The sequence below is a fragment of the Physeter macrocephalus genome, chromosome 13, assembly GCF_002837175.3.
Source record: "Physeter macrocephalus isolate SW-GA chromosome 13, ASM283717v5, whole genome shotgun sequence".
Classification (NCBI taxonomy): Eukaryota; Metazoa; Chordata; class Mammalia; order Artiodactyla; family Physeteridae; genus Physeter; species Physeter macrocephalus.
The window spans coordinates 81,698,607-81,712,769 of NC_041226.1; the positions used below are offsets into that span (position 1 = coordinate 81,698,607).

Here is a 14,163-nt window from a genome sequence, read left to right on the forward strand (position 1 = left end):
ATGTGGCTTAATTCATTATTCAGATTCAGGACTGACTTTGCCAGTGTTGTAGATTTATATCAGTGTTAAATGTGTTGGTATTAACTGGTGTGTCCTAAGAGCCTGTTACTTGGGGAGCAGAGCATTGCTGTTGTTCCTGTTGACTTTTTGGATTTGCCATCGGTTTTACTTTGCCTCGTTCTCCCGTGAGGGCTGCGTCTAGTGTCTGCCGCCCCACCTCTGTGCGGGGAGGTGGTGGGAGTGCCGGGGTGCAGAGGGCTGGTCTGGAGCCAGACTGCCTGGTGGTCTTGGCAAGCTATGTACCTCTTGAACAATAGGAGTAATAGCGACACTTAACACCTAGGCTTACTGTGAGGAATAATTGAGGTAATTCCAGTTAAAGACTTTGATCAGTTTCCGACACATAGAAAGCACTCAGTAAAAGTTAGCTGCCTTCACTTGTTTGCTTGAATTTCACCTTGTTAGGTTTGGTTTACCTTTCCAGACTGTCAGACTCATTTTGGCACCCAGTTCTGCATCTATATTATTTATGGCCCCAGCGTTTTTAGTTATATTAAATTTGATATGTATGACTTTGATGTCTAACTAACTGTCCGTGAAAATATTGTAAAAGACATAGCTCCCTAACTGCGTTAGTCTGCTCAGGCTGCCGTAACAAAACGCCATACACTGGGTGGTTTAAACAGCAGCAGTTTATTTTCTCCCGGTTCCAAGGCTGGCTGGCCGGCTGATTGAGTTCCGGGGGGTGGGGTGGGGGGCTCTTCCCGGCTGCCTTCTCACTGTGTCCTCACAGGGCAGAGAGCTAAGTCTAGTGTCTCGTATAAGGGCACCAGCCCCGCCGTATTAGGGCCTCACCTTCGTGCCCTCACATAGCCTTTATTATTTCCTCACAGGCCCTCTCTCCGAATATAGTCACTGGGGGTTAGGGCATAACATACGAATTTGGGGGCAGACATACATTCAGTCCATAAGTCCATGTGCTAGCATATTGCTGGAGTAATCCTCCAGATTAAAGTTGTTCAGCCAGTTACTGATCCATCTAAACGGTCCTCATACCCAGTCCATCCTGTTCACCAAGACCTGCGAGACCCTCTCCAGTGCCCTGCCGAAGCTTGGCTCCAGTGTCTGCCCATACCCCTAATCCTTCAATCTGGTAAACTGCAGCAAATGATAACTTACTGTGGGTTGTTTCTTATGAGGAAATGCTAGAGTCCGCTCATTTTATTTTGCTACTCTGGGTGCTCACAAGCCCAGAACAGTTATTACTAGCTAAGAGTCCAAACCAATGATAATTAATGACATGATTAATACATTTAATGTTTCCCAGTCTGACATTTTTCTAATTAAATTTTCAAATCAGCTCATCATGATAAACATTTTTCTCTCAGTTTCACTTTTTCATCGGAACAGCTTTTATCCAATCTAGTTTGAATTAATTCTGACTGGGGTACTTTCCAACACTAACAACCAGTTCTCTGCTTCTCCAGACACCAGCTGGGTCCTACAAGTCCATTCAGTTCTGACACTAACTACTCAGCGTTAGTGCAGACCTCACAGGTTAAGGGCCCAGTCCCACAAGACTGCCCCTCCCCACTCCAGATGCTAAGCGCAAGTCCTGGGTCACTTGTACTTCTGACTGTCTGGCCACAAACCAGGGGTTCCCGCAACCCCCTCCTAAGGTTTGATCATTTGCCAAAACGACTCATAGAATTCAGGAAAGCATTTTGCTTATTATAAATGATACAACTCAGGAAGAGCCAAATGGAAGAGATACATAGGGCAGGGTACGTGAGTGGGAGTGCGTGGAGCCTCCATTCCTTCTCCGGGCACTACCCTCCCAGCACCTCAGTATGTTCACTAACCCGGAATTCTTCTGAAGCTAACTGTTCAAGAGTTTCTGTAGCGCTCAGGCTCCAGCCTCCCTTCCAGGAGGTCTGTGAGCGGGCCTGAAAGTTCCACTCCTCTCATCACTCGGTCTTCCTGGTAACCAGCCCCACTCTGAGTCACCCCAGAAGCATAAATTGGGTGTGATCAGAAGGGGCTCATTAACAAAAGACACTCCTCTCACTCAGGAAATCCCAGGGCTTTTAGGAGCCCTGTGCCAGCAACCAGAGACAAAAACCAAATGTATTTCTTACTTTACGGCACCAGCTCAATTTCAATAGAGCAAGTAGAAGAAAGATTGCGGGCAAAAATACATTTGTACTGTCTTATCCTAACCTATGTGATGTGGAGCCTCCATTCCTTCTCCGGGCACTACCCTCCCAGCACCTCAGTATGTTCACCAACCCGGAATTCTTCTGAAGCTAACTGTTCAAGAGTTTCTGTAGCGCTCAGGCTCCAGCCTCCCTTCCAGGAGGTCTGTGAGCGGGCCTGAAAGTTCCACTCCTCTCATCACTCGGTCTTCCTGGTAACCAGCCCCACTCTGAGTCACCCCAGAAGCATAAATTGGGTGTGATCAGAAGGGGCTCATTAACAAAAGACACTCCTCTCACTCAGGAAATCCCAGGGCTTTTAGGAGCCCTGTGCCAGCAACCAGAGACAAAAACCAAATGTATTTCTTACTTTACGGCACCAGCTCAATTTCAATAGAGCAAGTAGAAGAAAGGTTGCGGGCAAAAATACATTTGTACTGTCTTATCCTAACCTATGTGGTTACTTCGCCTAAACTCTATTTGTTCCTGTGCATTTGAGTTACTGTCTTGTGTCCTTTCATTTCAGATTGAGGACTCCTACTAGCATTTCTTGTTGGGCAGGTCTGCCAACAACAAATCCTCTCACTTATACGTTGTTATGATTATTTCCACGTGTAATGTTGTTTTTCAAAGAAGCTGTGAGAAGAAAGGCAAGCAGGTGTATATGTATGTCGTTTGTTATGCTGACCTTTTTTACCATTTCAAGTTCTCTTCATTTGTCCTTGTGTATTTGAGATACTGTCTGGTGTCGCTTCCTTACCCCAGTACAGCTTTGCTCCTGCCACTTCCTTTGTGCCGTTAGTGGTAAACATTATATTTCTACATACCTTAGGCCTAATCATACTGTTTCATACAATTGCCTTCTAAGTCAGTCAAGAGAAGAAAGATGAAATGTAATCACTTCTACTGGTACTGTGTTTTTCATGTGGATTTGAATTACTGTCTGGGGTCACTTCTTTCGCCCTTAAGAACTTCCTTCAGTATTTCTTGTAAGGTGAGTCTGCAACAAAATTTCTCAGTTTTTGTGTCCGAGTGTCTTAATTTCACCTTCATTTTCAAGGGATAGTTTTGCTGGATATAAAATTGGTTGTCCTTCTTTTTCTTTCAGTACTTTGAGTGTCATCCATTGCCTTCTTGGCCTCCAGGTATTTGGTTAGAAGCCAGGTGATCAGGGATCTCATGTGTTATATTTTGTTACTGCTTTAAAGATTTTTATTTACATATTTATTTAGTGTTTTTCATGGTTTGACTATGGTTTGTCTAGGTGGGGATTACTTGGGAGTTTTTTGAGCTTTGGGGTGTGTTTGGCCTAAATATTCTTTGGTTTCAAATATTTTCTTTACCCCTTACTTTCTCCCTTCACCTACAGGGCTCTCTTTATGCACATGTTGGGATGCTTGGCGGTGTCTCACAACTCTATGCGACTGTTGTTTTCCTTCATTCTTTTATCTTTCTGTTCCTCAGACTGGGTAATCTCATTTGACCTTATTCATGTTCGATGATTTCCTCTGCCTGTTCAAACTGCTGATGAACCCTTCTAGTGAATTTTTTATTTAGTTATTTTGTTTCTCAACTCCAGGTTTTCTGATCATTTGTTATAATTTTTATCTTTTGTTCTGTTTGGTGAGGCATTGTTCTCATAGTTGAGTTTTGTAGACATAATTTCCTTTAGTTCTTTGGATATTTAAAATAGCTTATTTAAAGTGTTTTTCTAGTAAACCCAGTGTATGGTCTTCCTCCAGGGTAGTTTCTATTGCCTGCTTTTATCCCCTTATATATTGCTATACTTTCTTGTTTCTTTCCATGTCTCTTTATTTTTTGTTGAAACTGGACGTTTAAAGTAATATAATGTGGCAATTCTGGAAGTCACATTTACCCTACGCCACCCCAGGGTTTGTTGTTGTTGCTATTTGTTGTGGCTTTTTGGTGACTTTGCTGGGCTTTTAAAAATTTTGTAAAGTCTGTGTCCTTTGTCATCTGAGGACACTGAAGCCTCTGCTCAGTTAGCTCAGGGCTTCTTTTCATATCTTGAGCCGAGTTGTCCCCCCCTTTTCTGAAGGACCCTGTACGTGTATAGGGGCATGTCTCCAGTGTTCCCATGGTTGGTAATTCTGCCTTAGCCCTCTTCAGTTCCTGCTTGCACTGAACTTCAAGGGCATCCAGAGATGAGAGATTAGGGCCTTCTCCAGCCTTTCCTGTGGTGCAAATGGTCCTGTGTGTGGCCTTCTGGTGTAGCTGCCTCAGGTTAATGTTAAACAGTTACCACTGATTGTTTTCAACAAATGCCTTGGGGGTAGACATTTCTCTGCATGAGCTCTGAGTCAGGTCAAATAAGACAGCTGTGAATGGGGCTTTTCCAGGGAGCTGCCAGATATGTCACATAGTGACAGGTCTCTGTGGGGGTATTTCAGAAGCTCCAAACTAATTTTTGTCCCCTCCAGTGGCTGTCAGACTGCTGATTTTCTAGGCTAATGTGGAGCTGGGGAAAGGGAGATGGGAATCAAACAAGTTAAATGTCATAAAGTTTGCTGTTCTTACTGAGATACAGCTGTTTTTCTAGAATAAATACCCCTCAGATTGTTGTAAGCCTTTGGTTAACTTGCAAAGTTCTGGAAAAGTTTATTTTGACAATTTTTGACAGTGTTCTTGTTGGTCCTATGGAGGAATAGTTTTTTGGAGCTCCTTCCTATGCATTTCTTTTTTTTTTTTTTTTTTTTTTTTTCTGGTACGCGGGCCTCTCACTGTTGTGGCCTCTCCCGTTGCGGAGCACAAGCTCCGGATGCGCGGGCTCAGCGGCCACGGCTCACGGGCCCAGCCGCTCTGCGGCATGTGGGATCTTCCCGGACCGGGGCACGAACCCGTATCTCCTGCATCGGCAGGCGGATTCTCAACCACTGCGCCACCAGGGAAGCCCCCTATGCATTTCATATTTCCTCCAGGTACATCCATAAAGGTTCTTCATGACGCTTCTGTAGATGCTACAGTTGAAACTTCAGTCGTGATTCTAGATTAGAGCCCAGGCACCTCCCAGCCAGGCAGTCAGTATTCACTGACATTGTCAGATCCATCTTTGGGGAAGGATTGTCAGATCCATCTTTGGGGAAAGGTTATCTTACTGTGATCACTGGTCGGACAGGGTGAAGAGATGGATATTCAATTAAAACTAGTTACTCTGCCTACAGCTGTTTTCAGAGGGTATGAGAGTAGAATACACATGACATAATTCAGAGCTCTGCAGCATAGAACTGATAATAACCGATAGTGGAGACTCACACGAGGGATGGGGGGTGGTCTGGCTGGAAGTCCGAAGCAGCTGCATAGAGGCAAGTGGAATTGAGCACAGCCATGAGGGTCTGTGGTGCTGAGTCAGTGAGGGAGGAAGGCAGTCATGGCTGGCCCTGGGTGCTGGCACAGTGGGGCCTGCCCTTCTGCTTTACAGGGGTTTTGTTTTGTCTCTTTACTGTAGAATAATGAAAAGTAAGGGTGAATAGGTTGCTGGTAGATTTTAGAAGTGGCAGCTGATTAGTCTTAGAGCCTATTAGATATTCATTAAATATTAGTAAATGAAATGTTAGAAAACAAGTAAGCGCTCTATTCTTGGCTATGTTAAAATTATTTTGCAGGCAGGATTTGAAATCTGCTGAACTATAAAGTTTTGAATGTTGAATATGTGAAATTTTCCAATATTTTTAGGTGTCATTTGCCAATGCTTTATATTGGATTAGAATATGGATTGACCAATAACTCAAAATTGGCTGAAAGATTCTTTGGCCAAGCTCTAAGCATCGCACCAGAAGACCCTTTTGTTATGCATGAGGTTGGCGTGGTCGCATTTCAAAATGGAGAGTAAGTACTGAAAGGCCAGAGGCCCCTCTGTTTCGTTTTTGTACAGAGAGCAAAACCTCAGTCACCAGAGTTTAGCCCATCAGAGTGGCTCTTCGTAGACATTTCATTTTAGGAGAAGGAGGCGAACAGGTAAAAAAAGAAAATAGCGAGTGTTATCTTGGAATTCTTTAAAAATACTAAACCTGGGTTTTGGTGCCCGTTGCTGTGGGCTGTCACAAGCTCTTAGGTCCTGGACTGGACAGTTGTTGCCAATTCTATTAAGTCACTGGACCCCACAGGGTGGCCTGGAGGCACTGCAGAATCCCTAGTCGTCTCTTTATTGACTGGGAATTGGATTCATACATTTGAGAAAGATTTCTCACAATTTTGGAACAAAAATGTTTCCTTTGCAGATAATCCAAAAATTAAGCCAATGAGAATGGCCCAGTCTCTGAGTTTCCTGGTCAGTAGTTGAGGCTTACTGTAGTCTTGGATATTTATAGAATAAGCAATTCAGTGTCATACTCAAAGAGGGAACTATCTGTAGTCCTTTGCACTGAACTATTCTTAAACTTTTTTTTTTTTTTTTTTTTTTGCGGTACGCGGGCCTCTCACTGTTGTGGCCTCTCCCGTTGCGGAGCACAGGCTCCGGACGCGCAGGCTCAGCGGCCACGGCTCACGGGCCCAGCCGCTCCGCGGCATGTGGGATCTTCGCGGATCGGGGCACGAACCCGTGTCCCCTGCATCGGCAGGCGGACCCTCAACCACTGTGCCGCCAGGGAAGCCCTATACTTAAATTTTAAAACAGTAAATTAGTACTACTGTAGTGTTTTTTGTGGCATTTGTGTGTATTCTAAAAATTCGATTATCTAATATTTATAAAAGAGTTTGGAGCTTTTTAAAATAATCTATAGTAATAATTTCATATACAGTCAATTTATTTATAGTCTATTTTATGCCCTTTTCCCTTTTTTGTGCTTTATGTTGGTTATTTCACAGTTTAAAATGATCCCCGAGCAGAATGCCAAAGTGCTGTCCAGTGTCCTAAGCTCGGGAAGGCTGAGATATGCCTTGGTCAGAATGCAGGTGTTAGATAAGCTTTGTTCAGGCATCAGTTACAGTGCTTTTGGCTGTGAGTCCAGTGTTAACAAATCAACAATGTTACATTAGGTTAAAGGTGTTGCCAGACAGAAGCACATGTGAAACCAGGTACATTGAACAGTTGGTGAACATGTGAGCAGAGGATTGTAGTTTTTCCACTGGGAGCAGTGGTTTGGTGTTGGCTAAAGTAGTGTTGACAGTGCCTTTTTAGAACCTAATTACTGAGAATATGCTGTATCTCCTAAAATCTTGAACTCTTGTGATGTTAATGCCATAAAAGTAATCATTTATCTCACTTAAATTTGACTTTTAAAAAACTGTTTACAGAAGTTTACCTCATTTCATTTTAATATTACTGGAAAGAGATATTCAAATTTTTCTTAAAATGTTTATACATGCTAATTTTGAATAAACTGCAACTTTTCCCCCCTCTATTTTAGATGGAAAACAGCGGAAAAATGGTTTCTCGATGCTTTGGAAAAAATTAAAGCAATTGGGAATGAGGTATTCTATATAATATCTGTAATACACACACATACTCATAAGTGTGTTTAGTATTGAATGAGGAAGATAATATTGGACCGTCTGTCTTGCCTAGAATATAATAACCTAATATTTATCATAGCAGATGTTTGTTAATGTTTGACTTGTCATGGTATGAAGTGTTTTATTACATGGTACAAAATGAGTCTTCCTAATTGAGAGGGTAGGTGTTGGCTTTTTGCTTCTTAAGAGGCTCTGGTTTTGATCTGTGGGCGTCATCAGAGTGTATTCGATGATTATTTGATACGGGGAATATGTGATGATACACGGAAGCTGGTAGGCACTGTAGCATCTGACTTGTCCTTGTCTAGGACCTCTTTGACCAGTGGGTACACGTAGCAGCAGATCCCACTTCCGCAGGAATAGGGCCAAATGTCATTAAAATTAGACCTATCGTTGCTCTTCCTTACCTGATACTTAGTATATATTTAGATCTTTAAGCAGGTTCTGCCACGTGAGAGGTGCCTGAATTTGTGCTCCTGAATTAACCTTCCAGCTGTCGTGGGTGTGTAGACACTGGTGTTACATTAAATGCTAGCAGTTTTAGACGCTGTGAACTTCTGTAGGTCAGAGATTTGCATGGTGTTGCTCTTTGGTTCCTGATTCTTTTTATTCACGCCTGTGTTGTCTCACTCTGTTCTGATTATCACGTCCCGGTGTCCTTCTGTTCCTGCCGCCAGGAACACTTGCCCACAGCATGCACCTTCCTTGGCTAGAAGTTCCTCTTTACTGAGACAGACACAGCTCCCCCGGGCTCCCTGCCAGGTGGCGGTTTACTTGTCCCTGTAGACACAGCTTTGTTTATTTTGGTCTCTTCTTAATTGTCATATGAACTTAAAAACACTGTGTATCTGTGTGTTTGCACATGTATGTATATAAAGCAGCTCTTCCACAGCTCAGTCTTGGGTGGTCTGGATAATACATGTGTTTCTGTTGATATAGGGTTGCCACTTATCACCTTGCCCATTTTCAGAGAATTGAATACCTTAGGACCTCGCTGCTTGGGCTGGACCAGCCGCATCAGCGTCACCTGGGAGCTCGTTAGAAGTGCAGAACTTCGTATCTGCTGAACCCAAATCTGCAGTTTTAGCAAGATCCCCGGGTGATCCTCATGCACTGAAACGTTTGAGATGCGCGGTCATAAACCACATTTAAAGTTGAAATTGTATCCATCTTTGATGATCAAAGACACTTTGGATTCTTGCAGACATTTAAAGTAATGGTTTAAATACAAAAGCACAATACTATTAAACTTTCAAAATGCTCATTAAAAAGTTATATGAGGAGGGGAAGATATTGTGTGATTTAGTTGTAAACTGCAGCAAATGTCAGAGTTGTGCCTGAGAATCGTAGAGGGTTTGTTTCATTCACATGGGCAGTGCCTTCCAGAGCTGGGCTCAGGGGAGTTAGAGGGTGTGACCAGGTCTGTTTATTCCCTTAGTTCTGACTTACTGCTGCGTGTCGACTGTGTCCTAAGCTCTGAGCTAGGGGTTGGGAGGCAACAGCAAACTGGTTTGATGTTGATGCCCTCAGATCAGTGCAGATAAATATTGGCAGTAATAATACAGTGCACAGAAAGGGCTGTGATTGAGGGAATAAAGGACTCCACGCAGACCTGATGGTTCAAGAAGGCCTTCTGGGTTCAAGGAAATACACCTCATTCCTAAAGGATGGATGCTAGCCGGGCAAAAGGAAGGAAAAGGGTATTTCAGGTGTAGAGAATGGTATGTGCAAAACTGGAGCTAATTCAGTATGGCTTGGAGTTTCAGTTCACAGAGAACGTCAAGAAATGGGGCAGGAGGGCTAAGTGTGGGTCTTCAAGGGCCTTGAAGATGATGTTAGAGTTTGCACCTTGTCGTGAGGTGGCGGGACAGTAGGAGCTTTAAGACAGCTGGCGTGGTCAGACTCATAGGATGGGGCCCAGACAAGACGTGTTAGTGATGGGGGTGGCATTCTGATGAGGAGGCTGATAAGCCATTCCTGGAGGGGTCAGGGGTGACATGGTACTGTGTGCTGAATGGCAGAGCACCAGAAAGGGTGAGGTCAGGGAGCTGGGATGACAGGGGAGAGGGGGTAAGAGGTGAGCATGTGGTGTGTTGGACTTGAAGTGCTTGTGAGGTTTCTAAGTAGCAACATTACTAGGCAGATGGAAAGCTCTGGGCTGGAGGTACAAAATTTGAAGTTCTTTGGCATAGATGGGCTCTTTGACAAAATAGTGCTAATAAAATAACCCTCAGGAAGTGTCTTCTTCTAGTAGGAAAGCTGGAAAAACAGCTCAACACTCTTGCCTAGTGCTGTGCAAGCACCAGGAGAGAGCCCCTCTCGCACAGATGAGTGAAGTCATGCGGTGCAAACGGGTCAGGTTGAAAAGTAGCTTGTAATCGTGGGTCTGATGTGCTTTGTTTTAGGTAACAGTTGACAAATGGGAACCTTTGTTGAACAACTTGGGCCATGTCTGCAGAAAACTTAAGTAAGTGAAGTAAAGCATTTTCAGAAATATTCTTTGTGACTAAAAGTTTACTTAATTTTGTGTAGCTCTTTTCCATATTTTTATTTAGCTTTCTTGTACTTGGCTACTCAGATACAACAAGCACAAAACAAATGTTTTTATTACCTCTGTTGGTATAATTTTATTTTAGAAATATATTGAGAATTATAATAACTTCTGTTTTCTAGGATTAAAAAATTTTAGTGTTCAAAATTCATTTAGAAGAATTAGGACAGTAGGAGCTAATTAAAGCCATATCCATATCCTAACTCACTCTTCTCCTCCAGATACCGGTTGTGTGGTGTGATGATTGAGGTGATAATAGATGACAATTGAAAAGAGATTCTTGGGTTAAATAAGTTTGGGAACCTCGAGGTTACTCAAAATTTAGCAGGTTTTTCAGGATTTCTTGCAGTCTTTACTATGCATTATGAACTGCAGCATTTCCCAAACATTATTAAGCACAAAACCTTTTTTCACAAGAGTTTTTACAGAGCAAGTATTGCAGAGAATTTGGGGAAATGCTGCTCCAAGTAACTCCTGTAGACCTTAAAGCAAAACAGTTTGATTGCTTTTAACCATCCCTGGTGTAGGAGGCTTGTCTTCACATAAAAGAGGTCTTGCTGTGCGATGGGGCACAGGCCCAAGGGTCAAGAATGGGATTCAGGGCTTCCCTGGTGGCGCAGTGGTTGAGAGTCCGCCTGCCGATGCAGGGGACACGGGTTCGTGCCCCGGTCCGGGAGGATCCCAGTGCCGCGGAGCGGCTGGGCCCGTGAGCCATGGCCGCTGAGCCTGCGCGTCCAGAGCCTGTGCTCCGCGGCGGGAGAGGCCACAGCAGTGAGAGGCCCGCATACCACAAAAAAAAAAAAAAAAAAAGAATGGGATTCAGCTGGTAGCCCTGCAGGAGTGCCCACCCTCAGCTGGAAGGCAGGAAGACACACTGAAGATACGCAGTGGATGCGAAGGACCGTTGCTGCCTAGACTGTTTCTCTGATATAGGAAAGTGGTTCTTACGTGGTTACATCAAGGAGTACCCACTGTACCCACTGACTGCTTTCTCTCTTTCTTCCTATTCTCCTCTCCTCCCTCGTCTTCTCTCAGGAAGTATGCTGAAGCCTTGGACTATCACCGGCAGGCACTGGTGTTGATTCCTCAGAATGCGTCCACCTATTCTGCCATAGGCTATATCCATAGTCTGATGGGCAACTTTGAAAATGCTGTGGACTATTTCCACACAGTACGTCTTTCGTCTTTTGTTTGTACCTAACTTTAAATCTGGTTAACAGTTAGCACTTTTTTTAAAAGATCTTCTCTAGGCAATCTTTTGTTACTTTACAGAAGTGGAGTTTAAAATTTACATTTTAAAACTCCTCAGGCAACCTTGTATTTTATTCTTTTCTTTGCAGAGAAAAGTACGTGAATGTTGTGTAGTACTCCTCACATTAGAACAGATGTGAGCCTTGTCCTGAGTGTCAGTGAGAAACATAAGTGTCCAGGAGTGTTTGTCAGCACAGCTGAGCTGGGTGTACATCTAAGGAGCCCTTTGGGAGCTCCATTCTTTCTATTTATGACTTAAAGTAATTCCCTTCGATCATGTTTATAGATGAACAAAGCTTGTGCATTCATCACTGGGAAAGACTCTCCCCTTAAGCTATGTGCAGTATTTCATCAGCTCTAAGCCACCATTAATAAGCAAGATGACCACACACAAAACTACGCTGCCGTTTACACTTTATCATAATTCTTTCCTATCACTTAGTTTTTCTGTACTTAGAAAAAGTGCTCTTTTGGACGTATTAGGACATAGATTTTTATCAGGGATCTCTTTACTACCTACATAAAAAAGAAGGTATAAGTGAAATAAATAGTTAAGATATTCATTTCTTCCCATTCAGAGTTTGCTCCTTCTAAATCACTTTTGTACCAGGTGGTCATTGCTGTTTTCCCAGACTTGTGTCCGCGTGCCAGTGCATGTGCCCCGTTTCACTCAGGTTCCTCCCAGCCAGAGACGTTGGCTCTGGCAGAAAGTGTCACCAAAAGGTTGTTAGCCAACAACCACGACTCACATATCTTCTGTAGGTGTTCTTCAGGAGGCTTGTGGTCTAGTCTGTGCTCTTGATGTGGCCGCCAAGCCCACATTGCTGTCACAGACTCCCGGATCGTGGCTGTGACCGGCGGACAGCAGTAGTAAGAAGCCACCTGTTGAAAGACTTCCCAAGTTCAGAAATGCTAGAATTTGAAAAAATGTGGGTCTTAGAATCGATGAAATAACTGTTTCTGGAGAAAGAGATAAAATATGAGAAAATGCAATATTTCAAAGATAAATTTGTGAGTGATAGATTCGTAACTGATTTTCAAAGGTTGGTTAGAGATTTTCAGGTAAGGTGAAGTCCTGAAGTGCCACTGAGATAACCAGAATACTTTCTGAGCAGGCAGAAGTGTTTAGAAGTGTTAATAGTTTTTGTGATCTTTCAGATGTCTGTATTTGAACATTGTGTAATTTACCTCTCTTCCATGATTTAATTAATACAGAAGTCTTCGAAGGCTTTTTGTGGAGATCCAGGTTTTAAAATCTTTTTGGAGGAGGGGATTTCAAACATAAACAATAACATAGTGTAATGACCCTCCACGTACCCATCACCCAATTTCAACGTCATCAACTATTGGCTACTCATGTTAACTGTATCCCCACTAACAGCCTCCCTCTACCTCTACCCTGGGTTCCCTGGAGTATTTAGAAATGAGTCCTGTGGGAATGTTTTACACCAAAGAGAAGGAAACAAATTTTCTTGTATTAACTGTGCCGAATCTTTTCTGGCAGGCCCTTGGTCTTAGGCGAGATGATACATTTTCTGTTACAATGCTTGGTCATTGCATTGAAATGTACATTGGTGATTCTGAAGCTTACATTGGTAAGATTATAATTATTCTTATTGATGTTGTATTCCATTTTTTAGATTGTTGTATATCCCTTTTTAGGTTTCTCAAATTCTCATGTAAAGTTCTAAGTTCATTTTTCTAATGGGTCTGGCTACATTAATATTAAGAAACTCCATTTATTTCAGTGGAACAACGTGTGGGAATTAATGATTCATTAAGTATCCATTCAGTTTAAAGTTGAGTACTTGCTATATGCAAAATACAGTTACAGAATATGTGTTAAGCACTGTGATATACAACAATCAATCTGATTGCATAACTGAAAAATATCTTAAGACAGATTTTCCTAATAAGTAAATGAAAGGGCTCTTGCCTTAATATTTTACAATGCAGAGTATAGCATGTAAATCTTTGCACTTCAGTGGACTGTTAAGTTGGCTTACATTCACATTACAATGCTATGTAATTCTTTAAATTTTTTTTAATGATTAGCAAGTCATAAGGTAAGTTGGTATGGAGTTGCTGTACTTGGGTGCCCACTTAGTTACGAACATTGTAAAGGAAAGAGCATTGCAGTGAGGTTACATCTTGAGATCTGGACTTTGGGGTAGGCAAAGACTTCTTTAACAGGATGTAAAAGCATAAGAGGAAAAAGTGTTAAATTAGGCTTCAATAAAATTAAAAACTTGAGAGCAACCTGGCACATTAGAGACCGAGAGAAGTCCCTCACAATACATAAACTCATCGAAGAACTTGTGTCTAGAATACAAAAAGTCCTATGCATAATCCTACACTAAGTAGAAATTCCATCAAAAATGGACAAAACAGTTGAACAGGAGTTTCACCAGAGGTTATTCAGGTAATTACAAAGCAAATGAAGGTGCTTAGTATCATTACTTATCAGGAAAGTGAAATAAAAACCATAATGAGGGCTTCCCTGGTGGCGCAGTGGTTAAGAGTCCGCCTCCCAATGCAGGGGACACGGGTTCGAGCCCTGGTCCGGGAAGATCCCACATGCCGCAGAGCACCTAAGCCCGTGCGCCACAACTACTGAGCCTGCGCTCTAGGGCCCACGAGCCACAACTACTGAAGCCCACGTACCTAGAGCCCGTGCTCCACAACAAGAGGAGC

The 14,163-nt window shown here is 42.8% G+C and overlaps 1 protein-coding gene across 3 annotated transcripts in view; it reads left to right on the plus strand.

Moving 5' to 3' along the window:
- CDC16 (cell division cycle 16) overlaps positions 1–14,163 on the plus strand; it is a 32,909-nt gene that overhangs the window by 12,510 nt on the left and 6,236 nt on the right. For all 3 annotated transcript variants that reach the window (XM_007127261.4, XM_007127263.4, XM_007127262.4), the window contains exons 13-17: positions 5,889–6,041; positions 7,562–7,625; positions 10,073–10,134; positions 11,254–11,389; positions 12,974–13,064. In XM_007127261.4, coding sequence (XP_007127323.1) covers positions 5,889–6,041; positions 7,562–7,625; positions 10,073–10,134; positions 11,254–11,389; positions 12,974–13,064 — 506 coding nt within the window. The remainder of the gene's footprint in view (positions 1–5,888; positions 6,042–7,561; positions 7,626–10,072; positions 10,135–11,253; positions 11,390–12,973; positions 13,065–14,163) is intronic.